We start from the raw sequence: 20000 nt of genomic DNA, 5'->3' as shown, positions 1-20000 counted from the left end.
ATTCATCTCGCCCCTAAATATGGCCATTCAATAACAAATAATTACTTTTTTCGCTTAACGTAAGTTCACAGTACAATCTGATTGATCCTGAATAATGCTTTAACACTTTTCTGAATATAAAACACCTTTTGCGTTATGTCTTTAACCTTTGTTGACGGATATCTACACCGTTAGGAGACGTCCAGCCGAGAATTCCTGAGTCGGCTTAAGCTCCTCATGTTCTTCCACCAAGTTCTCTTATCTCTCCTTTCGTTTCAGTTCTAGTCATAGGTCCCCCAGGCATCATGCAACCTTATCAGAGCTTCTAAAGATATGCCAAAAATTTCAATACAGAGAAAAAAAGCAGCTCTAAACAAACACTCAGCTTTAAGTTTATATCCCTCCGATGCTTGACTTGAATAGGCCGCTTCGGAAAATACCGTAATAGTCTTTGTTTGTCCCTCCAAATTTTGCATCAGCATTGTTTTCAGTTTCTCTTGGGACTTACAACGGTCCCAAGAGAAAACAAAAAGAGTGCTTATGCCAAATGTGGGGGAACAAACAAAGAGTATTATGGTATTTTCCGAAGTGGCCTATGACTGCGTAGCTACCAGTGTGGACCACAGCTATCACAATACGTCAAACTGGATTGAAACCAGCAAAAAATGCAAAAGAAAACATTTTCAAAACCGTTTTCCACCTGAACTCGAGTAGCCGCGTCGAGCAACAGAAAGCGCGCGAAAAATGAAGCCTCGTTTATGTTTAGGTGAGTTAACCTGGGTTGAGCCCGCAATCCAATCTAAAACTAGTACCTTGTCAGCGGTCAAAAATACCTAACCCCGGGCTTGAGCCCGCGATATAATTACGTGATACTAGTACATACGTCCGTACGTTCACCTCTCCATGTATGCCAGTGTGAGCAGTATCATGCTAGTTTACAGCATACATCTTTGATATTGGACATCCATGTTTTGATCAATCGACATCGGGTATTGCTTGTAACCGCAATATGGTCACGTGATACTGGTCAGCCGATACCTTGTTTTACAAGGTACAATCAAATACGATTGTATTCGATTGTACCTGTCGAAGCAAGCTATCGGCTGACCAGTATCACGTGACAATATTACGGTTACAGGCTTATAGCTCACCGAGGTCATCTCTATGCCCGGTGCGCTTTATGACAAACTTGTATGGAACTTTCTTTATGCAGTCCTCTGGTTGCTAGCTGTGGTTTGTGAATTTAGCCTGGATTCCAGCGTCTTTAGGTAACCTCTGAACCGTTTTCCCCAGCATTTTGTGAGCCACTGGGCAATTTCCATACCAAACTGCAACATGTGTTAAAAATATTGATTTGGCTATTTTTACAACCTAACGTACAAAATTTGCTATATTAGATTGTTGGTCACATTGAAGTTGTCCAGTGTTGAGTTTCCTGTAACTTTCTCCCAATTTCTCCACAACTTGGACTGTGAATCCATTTGTGATCCTCCTGGTGGTGATACGTTGTTAGCTCAAGGGATCTACTTAACTGACTTTTTACATTTATTACCCTTGTCCGCCTGTGAATCACATGCTCATCCAGCGTTATCATATAGAAAACTGGCCCATTAGGGAGTCCCACGTAAATGCCTCACATTAAGTGATCAATCAGCCGTGTCGCCAGCATGGTTGTCCTGATAGTGTAGTGTCATCACACCCGACTAGTGATCAGTGGGACGTGGGTTCAAATCCCGCTCAGGTCAATTACAGTTTTCCCCAGAAGTTGTCCAATGTAGAGTTTCTTGTAACTCTCTCTCAATTTCTCCTCAACTTGGACTGTCAATCCATTTCCGATCCTCCTGGGGGTGATACGTTGTTGGCTCAAGGGATCTACTTAACTGACTCTTTATATATATACCACCATAAAAATACTTGAATCCACGTCTAGGTGTCAAGTAGAACGCGTCTTTCGCTACTCCAGACTCGGGACACCTGGACAGTCAAATATTTCTTGCATAGCTGAACGAAACAGCTTCGAAGCGAACTGTTGTTATGCGTAATGCCCAATTCACAATTTGCGTAAGAAAGCTCCTTGTCAACGATTATGACAGGAGCGCATGAACAGACTTCTGGTGCGTAGAAAAATGGTTGACAAGAATCAAAACAACTACAGAAACGGAAAGAAACATTAAGTTTTTTGACGACGCCATAAATGATTCAAAGTCTTTTGTTTCTCAAAACTCTGTGTAAATCACACAATTATGTCAATTCCATTGTCTTCGTTTCGATCGCACTAGGGTGTGAGCCTCCAAATTAGCCAGTGCTTGTTCCCCTGAACAAAAGTTCTTAATTATTTGATCCTAGTAGTATGGGCGGTAAAACAGCGGCAGAAAATTCAGTTTAATTTTTACAATACTAAGACACATTGGTGTATTTACATTTTGTGGAGATACATCAGAAATAAAATCTTGAAAAACCGTGAAAAAAGTCAGATAATACGGCCCTCGGGATGTATGTCGATTAATACCTCCGTTCTTGGTATTTATGTCTTACGTGTTTTAGTTCAGTCGTAATCTCAGGATTAAATTCACTCTTTTGACTGACGCAACGACGAAAAATACGTGCTATGGTACAAAATCGAGTACAGATTACTTTTGCAGTTCACATTTAATTTTTAGTTGAAGGAATGGAGCAGGTGCTAACTATATTATTGCTGTCGAGAAACTTTTAGTGTCATTTCTGATGTGAAATTTGCAGAAAAACCTAACTATTTTAGACCTATTGGTATCTCGATAGTACTACGGTAAAAATGGCGCAAAAAAACATTTGGGGTAAAATGTCATCATGTACGGTAGCTGTTGTGTATCATTTTTGCATGGAAAACCTCTTGTCAAAAACACATTTTTGAAACCCTTTCCTTTAAAAACGCTGAGACGTTGAATCCAAAAGATAGGTCCGTTTTCGATTTCGCCTAAAATAGCGCAAAATCCTTTTTTTTTTTTTGGATTCAAAAGTCCGTTTTCGGATTTTCCCTAAAAAACGCATCCTTAGAGTATTCCTTTGAAGGACTGTTGTTATAATAACAAAATGTCTTTTACAGGATAAAGTGGAATAAATAAAAGCCATGTAAAGGCTGAAATTGTGACACGGCGAATATTGAACGGACTAACTGACGTTCACAAGGAACCAGGTCAAACATTTTGAAACCGGTTTATCTTCTCGGATAGCGTTCTGGTATATTTCCATAATTTTATCTTGTTGTTACCTTACTTGAGCGTTACCTATATGCTAAGCCCCTCTCAGTAATCAGTATTAACTACTGTTTTCACTTGATCTCTCCTGTCCAAAACCGCAATACAGGCAAACGATAATTAATTAGAAAAGACAAGGCTACGTAATAGACAAGAATAAAAGTTTTAAAAAAGTTAGAAGCATACCATTCTTGCAAGCAGAAAAGACGTCAAAGACAAAGAGGGCTGAGAAGATAACAAAATGGATGGAAGAGCACATGGTGACTTCTTCTACCACAGTCGCATTGATAACAAGCACGCAGAATGCCTTCAAGACAGTCTTGATATATTTCAAAATAGGTGTGCAGGTGGTACGAAAATGAAACGAAATAGCTTTCCATCATTTAGCCAATGAAGCGTACTATTCTGGTAATTTTATGCCAGCTTGACGGCTGTTTCTTCAATTAGAAACTGTTTTAACCAATTTAGTTGGACACTTGAATGCCATAGCAACTTTCTGAAAAACAAACATTACGAAGAACACAAGCACTGGTAAAATAAATTACCTTCGTACGCGTGTACATAAAACCATCGATTTGACAAAGTAAGCGTACTAGATCGTGTGGTTTTAGATTTTCATGAAAATATCACTTATTAGTCCTTTTTTGGTCTCCTTATTTTATGAGTCTATCAAACTATTCAAAGCTAATTTGTCCTGTCAAAACCGGATGACTTTAAGGCATTCAATCAACGTTCGCGTCAGTCACCGTACGACAAAATCACAATTAATTATTTATAAATAATTACTGATCGTCATCCAAAGCCATTGTTTCTGTCTGCATTATATCACCGGATGCCGAGAGAAAAATAATGCAAACTTTGTCAGAAAAAGGGGTGCGGTCTTTTTTGGTGGCAGGGAAATTATCAGGGGTAATCCTGAACGCCGGAGCTAAAACGCTTAATGTTACTGTGCGCTGACAGAACTTGCTTGAGGCAATATTTTTAATATTGCAGCACCGCTTAGCTGTTACCTGTTACTGTTTTCACCCAGAATTTTTTTTCAGTATTAAAAATCCTCGGATGCCATCGTGTATTGTAGATCTCAACTTAGAGAGATTCCTAAAATAAATAAATATATAGACCAGAAAAAGTTCTGTTCAGGGAGACGAACTTCAACGCAAACATGTTTAAATTTTACTAAGTGCAAACCTTACAGTGACAAAGTTTCTTACTGATATAAAATAACAATCTTTGTACTATAAGTACTAATTACGACTAGTACTGACTGATTATAATCTTCGTTGTTCTTTTCCTCGACTACTTTTTCCCCTAACCCCCTCTCTACTTTTTGTTCAACATCATTGTTAATCAGGTTTTCCTCTTTTTCCTTCGCATCAAACTCAACCTTCTTTGGAATCGTTCCCTGCAAGATTCCACTTGCTTTTTTTTTTAAATGTTGACGAGGCAAACTTATACTCCCTAAGTCCATCACATGATCGGTGACTAGTGGTTTCCACAATAACTTGTTCTGGTATACCACCCTCGTACAATCGAGTGGCACAAATTTACCGAAGTGAATGATTTGTGAAATGCCCCTCAAATCCTGCTTTTCGCGTGAGCATCAGCGTTGGTAAAAAAAAAATGATCAACTAGAGCAGAAAGAATTGTAAAATCTACCCATGAACTTGCTGTTTCCTTACTTTTCACGTCAGCGTCTTTGTAACTGGAAATGCTGTGCTGTGCAATAATATAGATTTGCCACAGCACTGAGTAGAAAGGCCTCGCGCTTTATACTTCTTATGCACCGATCGAGTCGAAAATGCAACATCCCCCCCCCTTCCCCCCCACCGGAATATAGACGTTTGAAGATTGGATCGTTCAAATTCCCGTGCCCCTGGGCCAAAATTGCGTTCAAATGCCCTACCCTTGTGACGGATTTGTCTGTGAAATGCCCCTCTCAAAATGCACATCGCCGTCAACTCCTCTCGTCTTTAATAAAGCTTGTACAATCATGCCAACACACGCTCCTTGATTCTTTATATGATTGTGCCATTTCTACCGGACATGAATAACTACAAAAATACGCCTTTATTATTGAAATATTTATTGTTTTGTAAAAACTGCTATTCGATCTACAGTGGTTTTGTCTAGCTCACTGTTTGCTGCTGTTTAATAAGGCTCAGATTCTAAAGAGCTCTGCAGACAATAACGCCGGGCAAAGCCTGCTTGTCTCATGGCCAAAAATCTGCATTTTTAAAATTCAAGTTCTGATTCATTAATATTTAACAACCTCTACTTTTCATACAAAGCTTCGAGAATACTACCTAACATTTGAAGACCTCTTTTCGTATGCTATATATCTTCCTTTAAAATTCTTCCATCCCGGCCAAATAAATACGATGGCCTACGGAAAAACAAACAACAACAAAAACATACACTTCCGGTTAAAAATTCCCCACCTCACCCAGGCAAAAGCCTTATTTGTCAAATTCCCCACTCACTGGGCACAGAAAATAGTCAAATAACCAGGGTTTGCCCAGGAAGAGGGAGGGGTGATGAAGTTTTGTCGACCTTATCGGCGCATTACATCAGTTCAAAAGGTCCAGGCCACGGTTCCTTCCTTATTGTACAGTGCAATTTGACCTAAATTTCAAAATCGAACGAGCGCGCAGCACGACTTCGATTTGAAATCACAAGTATGATTTCAGACCAAATTTGCACGACATGAAGTTCAATTAGCACCTTATTACATCCATTTAGAAGTAACAGAATAATTATTTAATTGCTGAAATACAGGATTTTAGTCAGTAGGCAAGATTGATCCAGTTGGGACCAAAAGTTGCAAAATTCCAAAATTCACCACACAATGTTTTTCTTTGTCTTTCCTTTCCCTGCAATTTGATTGGTTACCATAAAAAAGCCTTGAAATCTGATTGCATTGGTTGTTTTGTTTTAGTGTTCCATTCTCATTGGCTGGTGGAATGGTGCGGTTTAGAGGGAAACAATCTTACTGCTGAGAGCCAATCAGATTGTAAGGGTCACCAGTGATTTCTAAATCGAGGTAATAAAACAAGAAAGCATAACAATGTCCATCTTTCACTCTGGTGTAAAATTACACGAGGCAAACTCATTTCCAACTTACGAATGTGATTGAAGCTGAAATCGATATTTAAAATCACATCTTTTGCTTCAGGTTATCTCTGATACAAGCTTAGCCAAAATGCCGGGGTAAAGCTAAGATAATGCAGATAAGTGGTTGACAGGGATGTAGCTAAGAATAAATTCATCGGGTTAAAGGTTCTATTGAGGCGGCAATTTCGTGCTCTGAGCATCAAAGGGACCTGGTAACAAGATAGTTCAGGTTATCTCTAATACGCACAGTAGTACTTAATGAAAAACGCTTTTATTTTATTTCCAGTATTGATAAATTCTTAAGATAATTCCGTATCCATTTCTTTTGTCAACACATCGAATGACGTTTAAATTTTGTACAAAATAATTTCCGATCTTCTCAGTTCCATCGATTAACGGCTAAAATTCAGCCGGGGATCACCCCTTTCTCTGGCGGCGATTTTCACCAGCAGCTAGCACTTCACGACATCCTTGGATTAACAGCCAGTCTTCCAGCGCTGGAGCATTAATTGGGCCACTGTAAACTGAAATCAACAAATTAACACAAATCAAATCAAATGAGAACCCTTGTTCTTTCTCTGTCCTCTAAGTTTTTTGTTCGTTTTCCGAATGTCAGATCCAACGGATGGAGAGCTAAGGATGTCACACTGTGTTATAAGTGCAAGTAATATTGCGAAGGATTGAGTGAGGCGTTATATAATTCAACATGTACCTCTGAAATGACGATTATCGACAACTCCTAAATTTCTCTGGATTGAATGTTATCGTGATTTTAGATTACTCTGTCCCAAGACTTGTGGTAACAGATGAAAAGAAAGAAAGTAAAAATTGCACCCCTGGAGAGGATTTGAAACCTGAGCAACCACTCTGAATGAACTGCTTTTCTCCAATAACCCACCAAATGTCAATTTGATGACGATTGCACCGATTATTTACCAAAACTAGTAAGTATATATAGAATCATTGCTAAATAGTGGTTAAGTCTAGTGCTTGAAATGGCTAAAATGGTTAACGCACTCTTGAAGTTTGTTAACCGACATTTTCTTCTGTTTGAACGTGTTACTTAGCGGGTGATAATACACGTTTACAGTGGCATTCGGAAGAAAAAAAAATATTGGCATATATTTAAAAAGTAATAACGTTCCAGCAGTTAGCGAGGTGGTACATTCCCAAGTTCGAGCCCTGCGAAACAGATAGTGACTTCATTTCCCATAATCCCTATCAAGCGCCCTAAATTGACAATAATAGTCAATTTAGAAAATAATAGGAGTTTTCGATAATCGTCTTTTCAGAGGTATAGGTTGGGTTGTCTAATTTGTGATAATTGTAAACTAGCATACATTGCTATTTTGCTGGGACGTGTCAGACGCCTGGTGGCATGGACAGTATTTTGTGGGATTTAGGTTTTGTAGTTTGCAGGCGTTGGTAGGCTGAGTCATTCTTACGGTCAGCCTTTACTGCGAGCACAAGTCCAGTTTCGTTTATTGTTATATCGCGCTGAAAAAAGTTTTATGGCTTCGTTAGATTGTATATGATAGCATTCTTACATTATTAAGGACTTAAATGAAAATCTGCGATGGCGACGTGGACGAAATGACGAAAACGTAACTTCAAAATAGAAATTTGCAATATAGTAAGTTTTTCAATTTATTATTCGTCCATCTCGTCAGTAATAATACTAATTTATTCATTTCAATCGCGCAAGCTACATTAAAATATGATCGCCGGCGCGTCACAATCAATTAAAATAATTACTATACAATTCATAATTACAAATACTACAAAGCTTATAGGTCAAATTAAAAATTTACAATTTGTGGTAGAAAATATATTAGTTAAAAGTATATATACATATATATAATATTTGTAAATTAAAAAAAATGTATATCAATTTATGTAGTACTACGCAATATTAAAAGTAAATCGGTGACTGTATAAAATCCTTAAAAGCGTCTCGAAAAAGGTAAGTCTTTAAATGAGCCTTAAATGAATCCACCGATGTTATTTCACGCAATCTAACAGGTAAAACATTCCAAAGTTTGGAGGCGGCCGCACAGAATGCTCGGCGATCCCCCAACGTTTACTTGTTACGTAGTCTTCGATGTTTTAGTAAAAGCTCGTTTTCAGATCTGAGCAAGTAGTTAGATTTAGATTGGTCGTTTTTATGCTAGAGATGTTAAAGTCGTCAAGACGCATTTAACGTCTGAGACGTTAAAACCGTCTGGTATAAAAACGAGACGCATAAAAGTAGACGACCTAACAGAAAACAAAACAAATATTTTCTGAAAAAGACTGGGTTCTATCCTCGGAAGACACTAGAGACGAGGAAACTCGGCGCCAAATAAATTTGAAGCGCGCGAGTGTACGAAAAAAATAAACATGGTGGAATTACAACTTCATAAGTCCATTACTCGACGTCGCCAAGAAAGGCAAGATATGGAAATACAAATGTTTTTAAAGAAGAAAGCGGCTTTTGCAGAATATGGACGAAGAACTAGATGTGGCTCAGTCACTTGGCTTGTGTGCCGTAGCTATGAAGAGACCAAGGGGAGGACGAAGCGTGGATGAAGAAAGGAGTTCCTCGTTCCTCGCGACTCCTTCAAATTCTCCTTGGTCGCCAAGTTGTTTGAGCGCTAAGCCTCGATTTCAGGATTAAACGCTAACTCATGCCAGTCGTCTGTGGACGAGTAAGGGCTAAATGCGTCCCAGTAAGGGCGTCCCGTTTTTATACGCTCAGACGTTAAATGCGTCTTTCTTATTATACCGTTTTTCTACTAGATGTTAAAGTCGTCTCGATACGACTTTAACGTCTCTAGCATAAAAACGGCCACTTAGTAGTAATAAGTCCGCTAATATATTTTGGTGCCATACTTTAGAACGCCTTATAAGTAATGACTAAATCCTTAAATACTATTCCGAAAGTGCGCAGGCAGCCAGTGTAGTTGGAAAAGCACTGGTGAAATATGATCAAAGTGTGAAGTATTACAAATAAGGCGCGCGGCAGTATTTTGAGCACGTTGTAACTTTGATAGTTAAACTTGTGGCAAACCATATAACCAATTGTTACATAAAGCTATTCTACTCGTGACCAATGCATGTACTAATAATTTCGTAGATTCAATTGATAAAAATTTCCTTATACTCCTCATATTTTGTAAATAAAAATAAGAAGCACTACATATTTTATTGATGTTTGTAACCATACTGAGCTGCTGGTCAAACCAACAGCCCAAGTTCTTGGCTACTAGACGGGGGGCAATCAAATGATCATCCACAGCAAGGGATACATCACACAGTTTATGCAACCGCTGTCTAGTGCCGATCAGTAGATATTCAGTCTTATCGTCATTAAGCTTTAGACGGTCCAACAACATCCACTGACGAAGATCCTCTATGCACCGTGGTTAGCGTCGTACAATGTGGACCAAGTATCCCATAAATAGAACGGTAGGAGCGGTTTCAGCGTAAGAAATAGAAAATGAAATGTTTACATTTGTAAGCTCGTGTTGTCGTTCAAAACCTCAAATTTGGTGATTTCAGGTGGTCGTTGGGAAGAGTAGTACCGCAAAAATACGTGATAAAATGAGTGCCATGTGCCGCATGATTATTTTTCTTCTTTTAAACACTGATATTGTTGTTTTGTGGCGTTCTTGTTGACGACGGCGTCGTAGATAAAGTCCTTCTTGTAAATAGTGTTTTTCAATAAGAACTGTAACCCAAAAACCCCAAGGGTTGCACCACTGCCTTGGGCGGGATAACACGTTCCCTGGTTTTCATGCACCTTCTGACTTTTAAGGACGGTGCCTACTATTTTTATTGCGCATACGTTCTGCACATTTCCAGAAACTCGGATACATTGCTTGGTATTTAAAAGCTTTTTGCTAATATTGTTGGTTAATTATCTTTGAAAAATGCGTGGTTACCCCCAATTTTCTATTTGGTTTTTAGTAACACTTGTTGAGATCAGCTTTTTCCGCACATTCATAAATCTCGCATAAACACCTTTGAATTAGCAGGCACCGTCGTTAAGAGTTTTCCTTTCCGGCTCTGGTGTATCGCTCTTTATAATAGAGCTGATGTATAGATGTTTTTGTACCTATTTCATAGCTAAAGAAATTTTACGATGACTTGGCCGGCTAACACACCCATATATCATATAGCGCGAGTGTCCTGTTAAGTAGTGCTGGCATTTCTGACGTTACGTTCTAATTCACTACGTTCAAGCGAACGTAAATCATTTTGATCTTATAGATCCATAAAGCAAACTGAGCCACAGGTGTGGGAGGATCGCAAGCGAACCCAAACACAACTTTTAATGAACATAGTATACAAGAATTATTCAATTTCAACAAGCGGAACTTTACATTACAAACCTAGGCTACGCGACACACTTAAACGCGGTACGGCTAGAGTCGGCCTCTTTAACATACATATTTTTTGCCACATCACTTTTCCATCGGCCGCGCAATTTCAATAGTCTCTTGGAAACAACTTTGGAATCGTACCCGATGGTAAACTATGCAGACCATAGACCTTTGGATCGCATCCCAGGACGCCGAGAGCTTCTTTGAACACTTCCCAGCATCTCGAATAAGAAAGTCTCGAAGAACGCATCAGTTACCCCGACTTGGTTTTGCTTAAAGGACTGAACAGTGAAAGATCGCTCGTTGGAGTCAACCTCGCTTCGCGCATATATCTAAGCAAAATAGAACTGGACAATATTTGGAAAGGGTTTTTGCAATGTACACAAAATTTTCTTCTCTGTAAACGTCCGTCTTACTATGGGAAACAAAAATGTTTATGTGATAATAATAATAATAATAATAATAGTTTATTACTTATTAGGCGCAAATTAACATCTGAATATGATCAAATGCGCCTTACAACTAAAACTACTCCTAATAATTACAATAAAATATAATTAAGAATACTTGAAATTAATAACTTTAAAAGTAGTCAATCTAACAATAACAGGCAAAAGCCTTCCTAAATAAATAAGTCTTTATAGTTCGTTTAAAAACCAAAAAGTCATCGATGTCTCTAACACTCGCAGGCAGGCTGTTCCACAATACAGGGGCAGCTGTTTGGAATGATCTGTCTCCCAGAGTTTTCTTTGTTTTCTTTATGGGCAACTGTAATAGTAGTTCTTTAGAAGAACAAAGCTGGTACTTACATTTATCCTTTAATCGAACCAGATTACAGATATAGGACGGCGTCAGTTGATAAATTGCTTTAAACGTCAAAACTAATATTTTGAACTCGATACGGTAAGTAACGGGTAGCCAGTGCAAAGAAAATAAGACGGGTGTAATATGATTAAACCTCGGAGTTGAACATACGAGCCGGGCAGCACTATTTTGGATGCGTTGTAACTTACTTATGTGTATCGCGGGAACTTTATAAAGAAGACTATTACAATAGTCTAAGCGGCCAATAACAATGCAGTGAACAAGCGTATGTGCGGCATCGATGGTGAGGTTTTTTCTGATCCGCCTTATATTGTAAATATGAAAAGACGCAGCTTTACATATCTTATTAATGTGTGGAATCATACTCAGGTTCTGGTCAAACCATGATCCTAAGTTCCTAACTGAAGTTACGGGAACTATACTGCTCTCACCAACGGTAAGACCATCAATGTTCACTTTAGTCAGTTGCTTTCTGGTGCCTATAATCATGAACTCCGTCTTACTATCATTCATGCGTAGTTTGTCCTTGATCATCCACGATCGTATAGCCTGTATGCACTGCTCCATTGCTTCAACTGCGTCATTTTGCGAACAAGCCAAGTCAGGATTGAATGAAAGATACAGCTGAGTATCATCTGCGTATGCGTGCGATTGTGGTAGATAATTCTTAATAACCTCAAAAAGCTTACTGGCATAGATAGTAAATAGCAATGGCCCTAAGCATGATCCTTGAGGAACACCACATTGCAATTTGAAATTCTCCGATAATTTTTGGTCAAAAGACACGCGCTGAGATCTATTGAGAAGGTAGGATGCAAACCACTGCAATGCTGATCCCCTGACTCCAAAGCTCGTACTGAGGCGATTCAATAACACTCCATGGTCAACTGTGTCGAACGCTGCACTCAAATCCAGCATCACAAGAAGAGTCACTCGTTGAGAATCCAAGTTCATTAGGATGTCATTTTGCACTTTTAAAAGTGCAGTCTCAGTGCTGTGACACTTTCGATACGCTGACTGGAATGGAGGATATAAGCCATGTGATGTCAAATGCGCATGCGTTTGATCGAAGACGGCACGTTCCGTTAACTTTGAAATGTACTGCAAATTAGACACAGGTCTAAGGTTAGTAAACTCTGAAATCACGCCAGACTTTTTGAGTAGAGGGGAAACTAACGCCTCCTTCCAGCACTCAGGAAAATCCCCAGATGTAAGGGAACAGTTAATTATGCGTGTAATAACCGGCAGTAAAACATCGAGACAGGAGACCATAAAAAACTTTGTGCTTACATAAGATATTACTAAGCTCACTAAAGCGGAAAGAACCCGCAAAACCTAAAGTACACAAAGCAGCAATACTCAAGTCCTTCAACAAAGCTCCCTCACAGGCGAATTGGTTAATTATTTTCTTGATGAGCTCGTGCTGATCGGCTCCTTCTTCAAAATGGGATTGTCTTTCCTCCTCTTTGCCGACTCGATAACATTCTTGGTACACGCGTCATCAAGCGGATTTGGGCCGTTAATAGGAACAAACGAATGGAACCATTTCAGGGCAGCATGCACCATGACCAGAACCGGGTATGACTTGGGTTGGTGGGCGAAGAGCTGGAATAAATAAAGAGTCACTACAGTATGGGAAAAGGGATACTTCTTGGCGATTAAATCAGCTCTGGATTTTACTAAAATCTCGACAAAAGCACACCTATCGACTATGACCTGAGTGGGAGCCAACTTCCAAGGTCTGGCAGCGAAGACATTTTTTTTTTCCTTTTCCGTTTCCTTTTATTAATTTGCATCCTTTCTTTGTCTTTCCTTATCTTCTCCTCCGCTTCTCTTTACTTTTAACTTCTTCTATTTCTTGCCCTTTTTTAATCTCCATACGTTCAAGCTGTATCCCTCAAAACGAGCCAGTCTCAATATCATTGTAAGGGCACAATATCCACGAATTACTTCCTCTCTCAACTTTTATGGTTTACCCACGACCTGCTTTCATACCTGGTTTATCAGTTCTATTTTACGTACTTTCCTTTTTTTTCTTTTCTTTTCTTTTTTTTTTTTTTTTTTTTATCTTTTACCTCATATACATCAACGTCGATAAGGCGACTAATAAAGTCCGCCTTCTCGTTCTCAGTTCTGGGTATCCATTGAATCTCAAGCTTAATCCTGCTCCTTAGGCAGGCTCCGAATATTTTAATCGCCAGATTATGAAGGCCGGGCTTCATACTACCAACATCAACAATTTGTGACGCTACTTGACTATCCGTGTACAATTTTACATGAGAGCTTTCTAAAAGAGAACTAAATGACTCAATTGCAAAATCTATGGCAGCGAGTTCCCTCCAAGTCGAACTTTTGGAGGCCTCGCTGGACTCCCAAAGCGTATGACAAACGTGTTGCCAGTCAAGAGAGATAACTGCACCACAACCAGTTGCACTGGCATCAGAAAAGCCAAACACGTGAGGATTTCTGTTCAAAAAACAAAACCTGGGCTTAAGAAAATCAATATTTTCTTCCAGAAAATAATTTCATCCTTCGTTTATTGATCCACTTCTAAAAAGGCATCCCAATAAGGTGCGCACGCGGAAGACAAAATACGACTTACATTCCCCACCACGGAACCAGTAGAAATTATCTGCCCAGTAAACGAGGCTAGGCATGGAGCAAACTGTTGATACTATTTTCGCAACTCTTCTCTCACTGATTTAAAATAGCACCATTTTTGTGGAGCTGCACAATCGCAAAAAGGAAAACAAAGTAGTTCCCATTGAAGAATTTGAGGCCACAACCCTCATTACTTCGCTGAAGGTAAATTATTTATTCTAGATTTTGAATTTTGAGCTAAATTACGATGAAATAAGGGGCTAATAAGGACCAAAACAAAAGAACCTACTACCATTTCGGGATAACTGAGGTGAACAAACTATTTCACGCGTAAATACGATAAAAAAAAACAAAAACTCATCTCACTAACTTACGGACTTATACAAGCAAGCGCAGTAGACACAAAAAGACAATCATCTTATTCGGATATCGAAATTTACAGTAGCCTAACAATAGCCTTTTTTAAAACTGTTTATTTATTTATTTATTTATTTATTTTGCATTTTTGAAGTTTTTGTCGGTATCAATGTGGTGTCTATAAATCTGCATTTGACCAAAATCTGAAGAGATAAAACAAGCAATTAAAATTGGATGCACTGTTAACGAAATTTTAAAAATACAACATTTTGTGAGTAGGGTATATAGGAAGTAGTCTGGAATCTAGTGTGTTGCAATTAAACAACGTTCCCAAAAGCTCTGCATGAAAATCGCTTGACATCGAAAAATGAGCTGAGAAGGAAAGCTGTTTTGCAGATCTACCGGACGTGATTCGCCTCGCCGGCTGATGCGAAGACGGTGAAAGTTGATCACATCGCTTTACAGAATATTCTGAATTTAGATCAGACGGCGTATTGTCTAGAGATTGAGCTCTCCGAATAAACTGATCCATTTTGTCTACAAATTTAACGCAATTCCTACATAACACTGTTGACCTCCCTGATTTCGTATCGTCCTCAGAAATTTTTATACCGCACGTTTTATAAACTTTCGAACACAGATCTTTTGTTGAACCAGCCTTGCTGAATATTCGAAGCATATAGCGACCCTCATGAGAACCACCACAAAACCTGCAAACTAGATTTCTCGCAGAAATCTTTGTTGGAGTGTAAACGCTGTTCGCCATTTCGACTTCGGTGTAATGAATAAATTATTGTTATTTAGCCATTTTCTTGCATAAATTACCTCAATCAATCAACCAATCAAAATGGCGATCTGATCGGCCGATGCCAGGGCCTTTACCAGTCCCACCCAAAGCCAGGGGAAAAGCGCCCTGGGGACGAGGTTGTTATTTTGTGTTATATATAAAAGATCAATAGTTACACCACCCCCTCATTTATTTTCATAAAATAGATCTGGGCCCAGGCTTTAATTCACCTGAGGTGTACGTGTTGGTAAGTGAAAGACGGTGCACAATAAATTGCACCAATGTGTTCTTGTTGATGTTCAGAATCCTTTGCTTCACCTTCGAAGAATTCCATTTCCTTAATTCTTTAATCTCGTGCTTCTAAACGCAGCTGAAGGTACTCAAACACTTAAGTATAAAAACCAAAAACAGCAGTGGCGACCCACAACCTGGAGAACAGGAATCAAGCCATGTGTCACAGCTTTCTAGGCTGTGTTGTGATTCGCTTTAATTAATATACTATCCATCCTGATTGGCTACGAGTGAGTGACAATTTGCATACAGATTATCACCAAAACTCATGGATAAAGGCACATTTTACCAACTGAGCCAAACGGTCAGCGGGAGAACGATTGTTTGCATTTTAATGTGGAAATAATTGAAAACTGCACCATCCATTTGGAACTTTAATATTTTTGCTTTGATGAATTCCTAATAAAGAGGGTTCCAAACAAACTTTTGAATTCGATCTTTATTTCTGGTTGTCATATCTTTGCATCTACTGCACTGGTATTGGCTATTCCAAATCTGCATTTAACGAACAGGGAATTAAGAACACAGTTTTATAAGAAGTCACTTTTTTTCTTTCGAGCTTCTTGGAATTGATTAATTAATTGACCGAATGCATAAATGGCGGCCAAAAATGTATTCTTTTGTTTATGTGCTAATGAGACTCATCTATAGCCTCGCTCTCAAGCAACATTTCTGTTATATTAGGTCCATGCAAACGAGGCTAGTGCGGCTAATTAGCACATAAACAAAAGAATATTTTTTTGGGCGCCATTTATGCATTCGGTCTATACTGCATGTGCTTATCTCCTCCAATCACACCGCGAGGGAAATTACTTTGCACTTTTCTGATTTGGGTCCTTTCGGGTTTTTTTTCTTAAGAACTATCCTCTTTGTTTTGCTTGGATTTGTAGCTTTATAAACTGATAAATGAATTGACTAACTTGGAATCAAAAAAATACAACCCACAATAGCAAGCCATATTAACCAAAACGAAAAGAACGAAAAATACTCTCACAGCGACACTCCGCAAAGGTCTGTTGAATTGACACTACTCATGTAAACCAAAACGAGCTGCGTTTCTAACGAGCATAAATTTCCCAAAAATCATTAGCAGATAAGCTATTCTCATTCTTTTTATCATCGCATTCAAACCTGCCTGAAAATTGGTTATAATAACCAAGCAGCCAGTTAGACCCTTGTTCGTAAAAGGCAGGGTGATTATATAATCTGTCTTCACCAATGTCTTGATGACTCCATTTACCAACTCTGTACCTGCCGTACTCTTTTCCCCACACACGACATTTTTTGGCTAGGCGAGAGTTATCGTCATTCATTTTGACAAAAGAGCCACAAGCGTAAGGGAAAACATCCGTCTGACCACTGAAGTACTGGACGACAGCTTCACCCGAACTGTTAGCAGCAGTGGTGATGTGGAATGTGCGCCCAGTTGTCTGTTTCTTGCAGTGGAATCTCAGTTGAGTGAAATTCATATGTGTTCTCAGCTGATTCATGGCAGCTTTGGTAAGAAGCATCTGGTTGCTCGCTATTCCACGATATGAAGTCTTGAGCGGCGCCTGAGTGGGAGGTGTTGAATTCTGCATCACAAATTTGGAGACAAGTAGCCAGCCCCCTGGAATCAGAGTAAAAGTGTAAGGTTTTCCTTAAACCTAAATACTAAAACACATGTCGAATACGCTCGGCGCTTTGTACAGCCGCCCCATGTTGTATTGATTCACTGTGGGAAGGAACTAAAATTAAATCTCCCTTTGATGTTAGATCTCCTTAGTGTTTGGTTACCTTAACTAGTTCGCCAAACTACCAAAAGTTGAATTGCCTCGTAATCGAAGACCTACGTACGTCTCTAAAAAAGCGACTTTTATAATTTACATCTGAAAAGTTTCTTTTCCTTTTGTAACTCTTGCAGGAGATCACTCGCCACTTTTGACTGATGCGATGTAGAAGAATGTGTTAGATCTTAGCGTGCTTTTTTCATTATCGTTCTGTTAGTTTTAAGTTTTAAGTTTGTTACTTTGTCCTTTATACTGCCCCAATTAGCATTTTTGCAGCGTGTTCGTTAGCCTCTCTTGTCATTCCGTATCTCAACGATTTTCGCGGCACTAATGCTTCTTTTGTACAGTCATTTCCTTCCTTCTTTCCCGCCATTTTGTTTGAAATCGGACCCCTTTGCGCACGTCAAGTAACTGCTTAAACGCACAGAGTTCTGAGAAAAATATAATGCATGTAATGTACAAAATATATTCATTTGATTCGGCACATGAGAGCTGCAAGGGTTCGACGTCTGAATCAGCGTCGTACTTTTGCCGTTTTATTCGACTGGACCAGTCGAATAGAACGGAGTATTGACCCAATTGCAAATCTGTCGACCTCAATTGATTCATACTTCGCCTTTTTCATGTCCCGAACCATTTAATTGGGTTCGGTACATGAAAAATTCGACGTTTGAACCGGAACTTACACACCTAAGGTTTTTCATTTAGAGACCTTTTTGCACTCGAAGTCGCAATACGCGCCGCTATTAAAATAGTTTCAGAGTCGAAGTCTCTCCGTTCTTCAAGCAGTTTCCTTCCCTACGTTTAAATTATAATAGTATTTTTTATTTTATTTATTTGTATTTGCCACACGAAACTTTACAATGATAAAAATCAACCAGTAAGAATATATTTTTTTTGACAGTGTAGCGAGGATACCCAATAGAAGCTAAAAGCTTATTAACACTGGGCACCTCGATCGATACAGTAGATAGTAAAACAAAAAAATAATAAATAATAGCCGGTGGGCGAGTTTAATTTAGTGTCCTATCGAGAAGAAATTTTTTTAATGAGGTCTTAAAGCTAGGATAACTGCTGGACAAGGTCAAATTACGAGGTAGGGAATTCCAAACCTTGAGATCTTGATGTAGGATCGTAAACTGCTTAATATTAGTTCTGCAGTAATGTGAACAGTAATTGGCAGCATTCCGCGTATTATACGTATGAATTTGTTGATGAGTAGAGAAAAGATTGTCAAAAGTGTTAGGGAGGAAGTGATTATGATAAGAGTACATAAAACAAGCCACAAGAAAAGCATTTATGTTAAAGATGTCGAGGATGTTAAGGCTGTAAAACAAGGGTCGAGTATGAGCAAAATAATCAACTCCACCTATGATTCTAACGATACGTTTCTGCAGGAGAAGAAGCCTGTTTAAATTAGAGGGATAATTTGAGGACCATACAATATTGCAGTAGTTAAGATAGGGATACACTAAGGTATAGTATAAGGACAACAAGGATTTCCGAGAGAGATAAAAACGAGACTTGCTTATAATTCCAATGGTTTTCGAGATCTTTTTGGCAACATAACTAATGTGTGACTTCCACGAAAGATGCTGGTCTACGAATTCGCCAAGAAACTTCGTTACCTCGACTTGCTTTACAGAAACATTATCGAGCGTGATGTTATTATTAAAAGTGATGAATTTTTGTTTTGGATGGAACAATATATAATTAGTTTTGGCGATGTTAAGTGATAGTTTGTTGGCTTTGAGCCAGTCCATTATCTTCATTAATTCATAATTCATAACAGCTATGGTCTGATTACGATCTTTGTGAGAATAAAACAGACTAGTGTCATCAGCAAATAAAAACGTTTTTACAACCTTAGATGCATTTGGAAGGTCATTAATGTAAATAATAAATAGAAGAGGACCCAAGATTGATCCTTGAGGAACACCACATGTTATTGGCTCAGGTTGCGAACAAACAGCACCAAACGGTACAAACTGTTTCCTATTAGTCAGATAGCTGGTAATCCGTTCAAGGGCAGGCCCTTGAATAGCATAGCGATCGAGTTTATTAAGAAGAATATGATGATCAATAGTGTCAAACGCCTTAGAAAGATCAAGAAAAACTCCGACAGTTGTTTCTTTGTTATCCATCGAAGAGGCGATGTTATTGGCCAATTGAATCAAAGCCATAGTATAGTAACAATGTAAGTATCATTGTTGTCTATCGTCTTTTATCGTTTCTCCTTGCTTTGAATAACTAATCTTTTATTTTGTCACAGTTTCAACCCGTATTATTTTAACCTTATACCTTCATGGTATCCTTCATCCACATTTTGTAAATCAACATCAGTACATATTTAGATTACGAGGTGTTGGAAGCTTACCCCGGTTTGTCATGCGCTTTTAGCAGCTATAGGAAACGTTGCCAGTTCAGTGCACTTGGAATTGTACTGACATACGATAACAGACCAAAGTTGCATACCGACTCATGGTTTGGTGGGTTATCTCTGTCCGTTATTAGGGAGTTTTCGCGAATTCGAATAGCAGAACTAAAGCATTCTGCAAGAAACACTTTGTTTAATCGTTTAATTGTTTGAACCCAGGAGTTATATAATAACAGAACCATTAACTCCTGAACCACCTCCCATTAACGAGTAAAATCGTCTGGCGTCAGAGAGAGTAAAATCTCA

At 38.8% G+C, this 20000-nt stretch overlaps 1 protein-coding gene and 1 pseudogene across 2 annotated transcripts in view; both read right to left on the bottom strand.

The window, feature by feature from the left end:
* LOC138033426 (uncharacterized) overlaps positions 1 to 20000 on the bottom strand; it is a 196778-nt pseudogene that overhangs the window by 155895 nt on the left and 20883 nt on the right.
* The window catches only part of LOC138033424 (uncharacterized), a 17796-nt gene continuing 13791 nt past the window's right edge, over positions 15996 to 20000 (bottom strand). For both annotated transcript variants that reach the window (XM_068881151.1, XM_068881152.1), the window contains exon 7: positions 15996 to 17157. In XM_068881151.1, the coding sequence (XP_068737252.1) occupies positions 16607 to 17157 (551 nt within the window). In that variant the 3' untranslated portion in view covers positions 15996 to 16606. The remainder of the gene's footprint in view (positions 17158 to 20000) is intronic.

This window comes from Montipora capricornis, chromosome 14, assembly GCF_036669925.1.
Source record: "Montipora capricornis isolate CH-2021 chromosome 14, ASM3666992v2, whole genome shotgun sequence".
NCBI classification, from domain to species: domain Eukaryota; kingdom Metazoa; phylum Cnidaria; class Anthozoa; order Scleractinia; family Acroporidae; genus Montipora; species Montipora capricornis.
The sequence above is the reverse complement of the archived record's forward strand: the minus strand, read 5'-3'. Positions and strand labels throughout refer to the sequence as shown.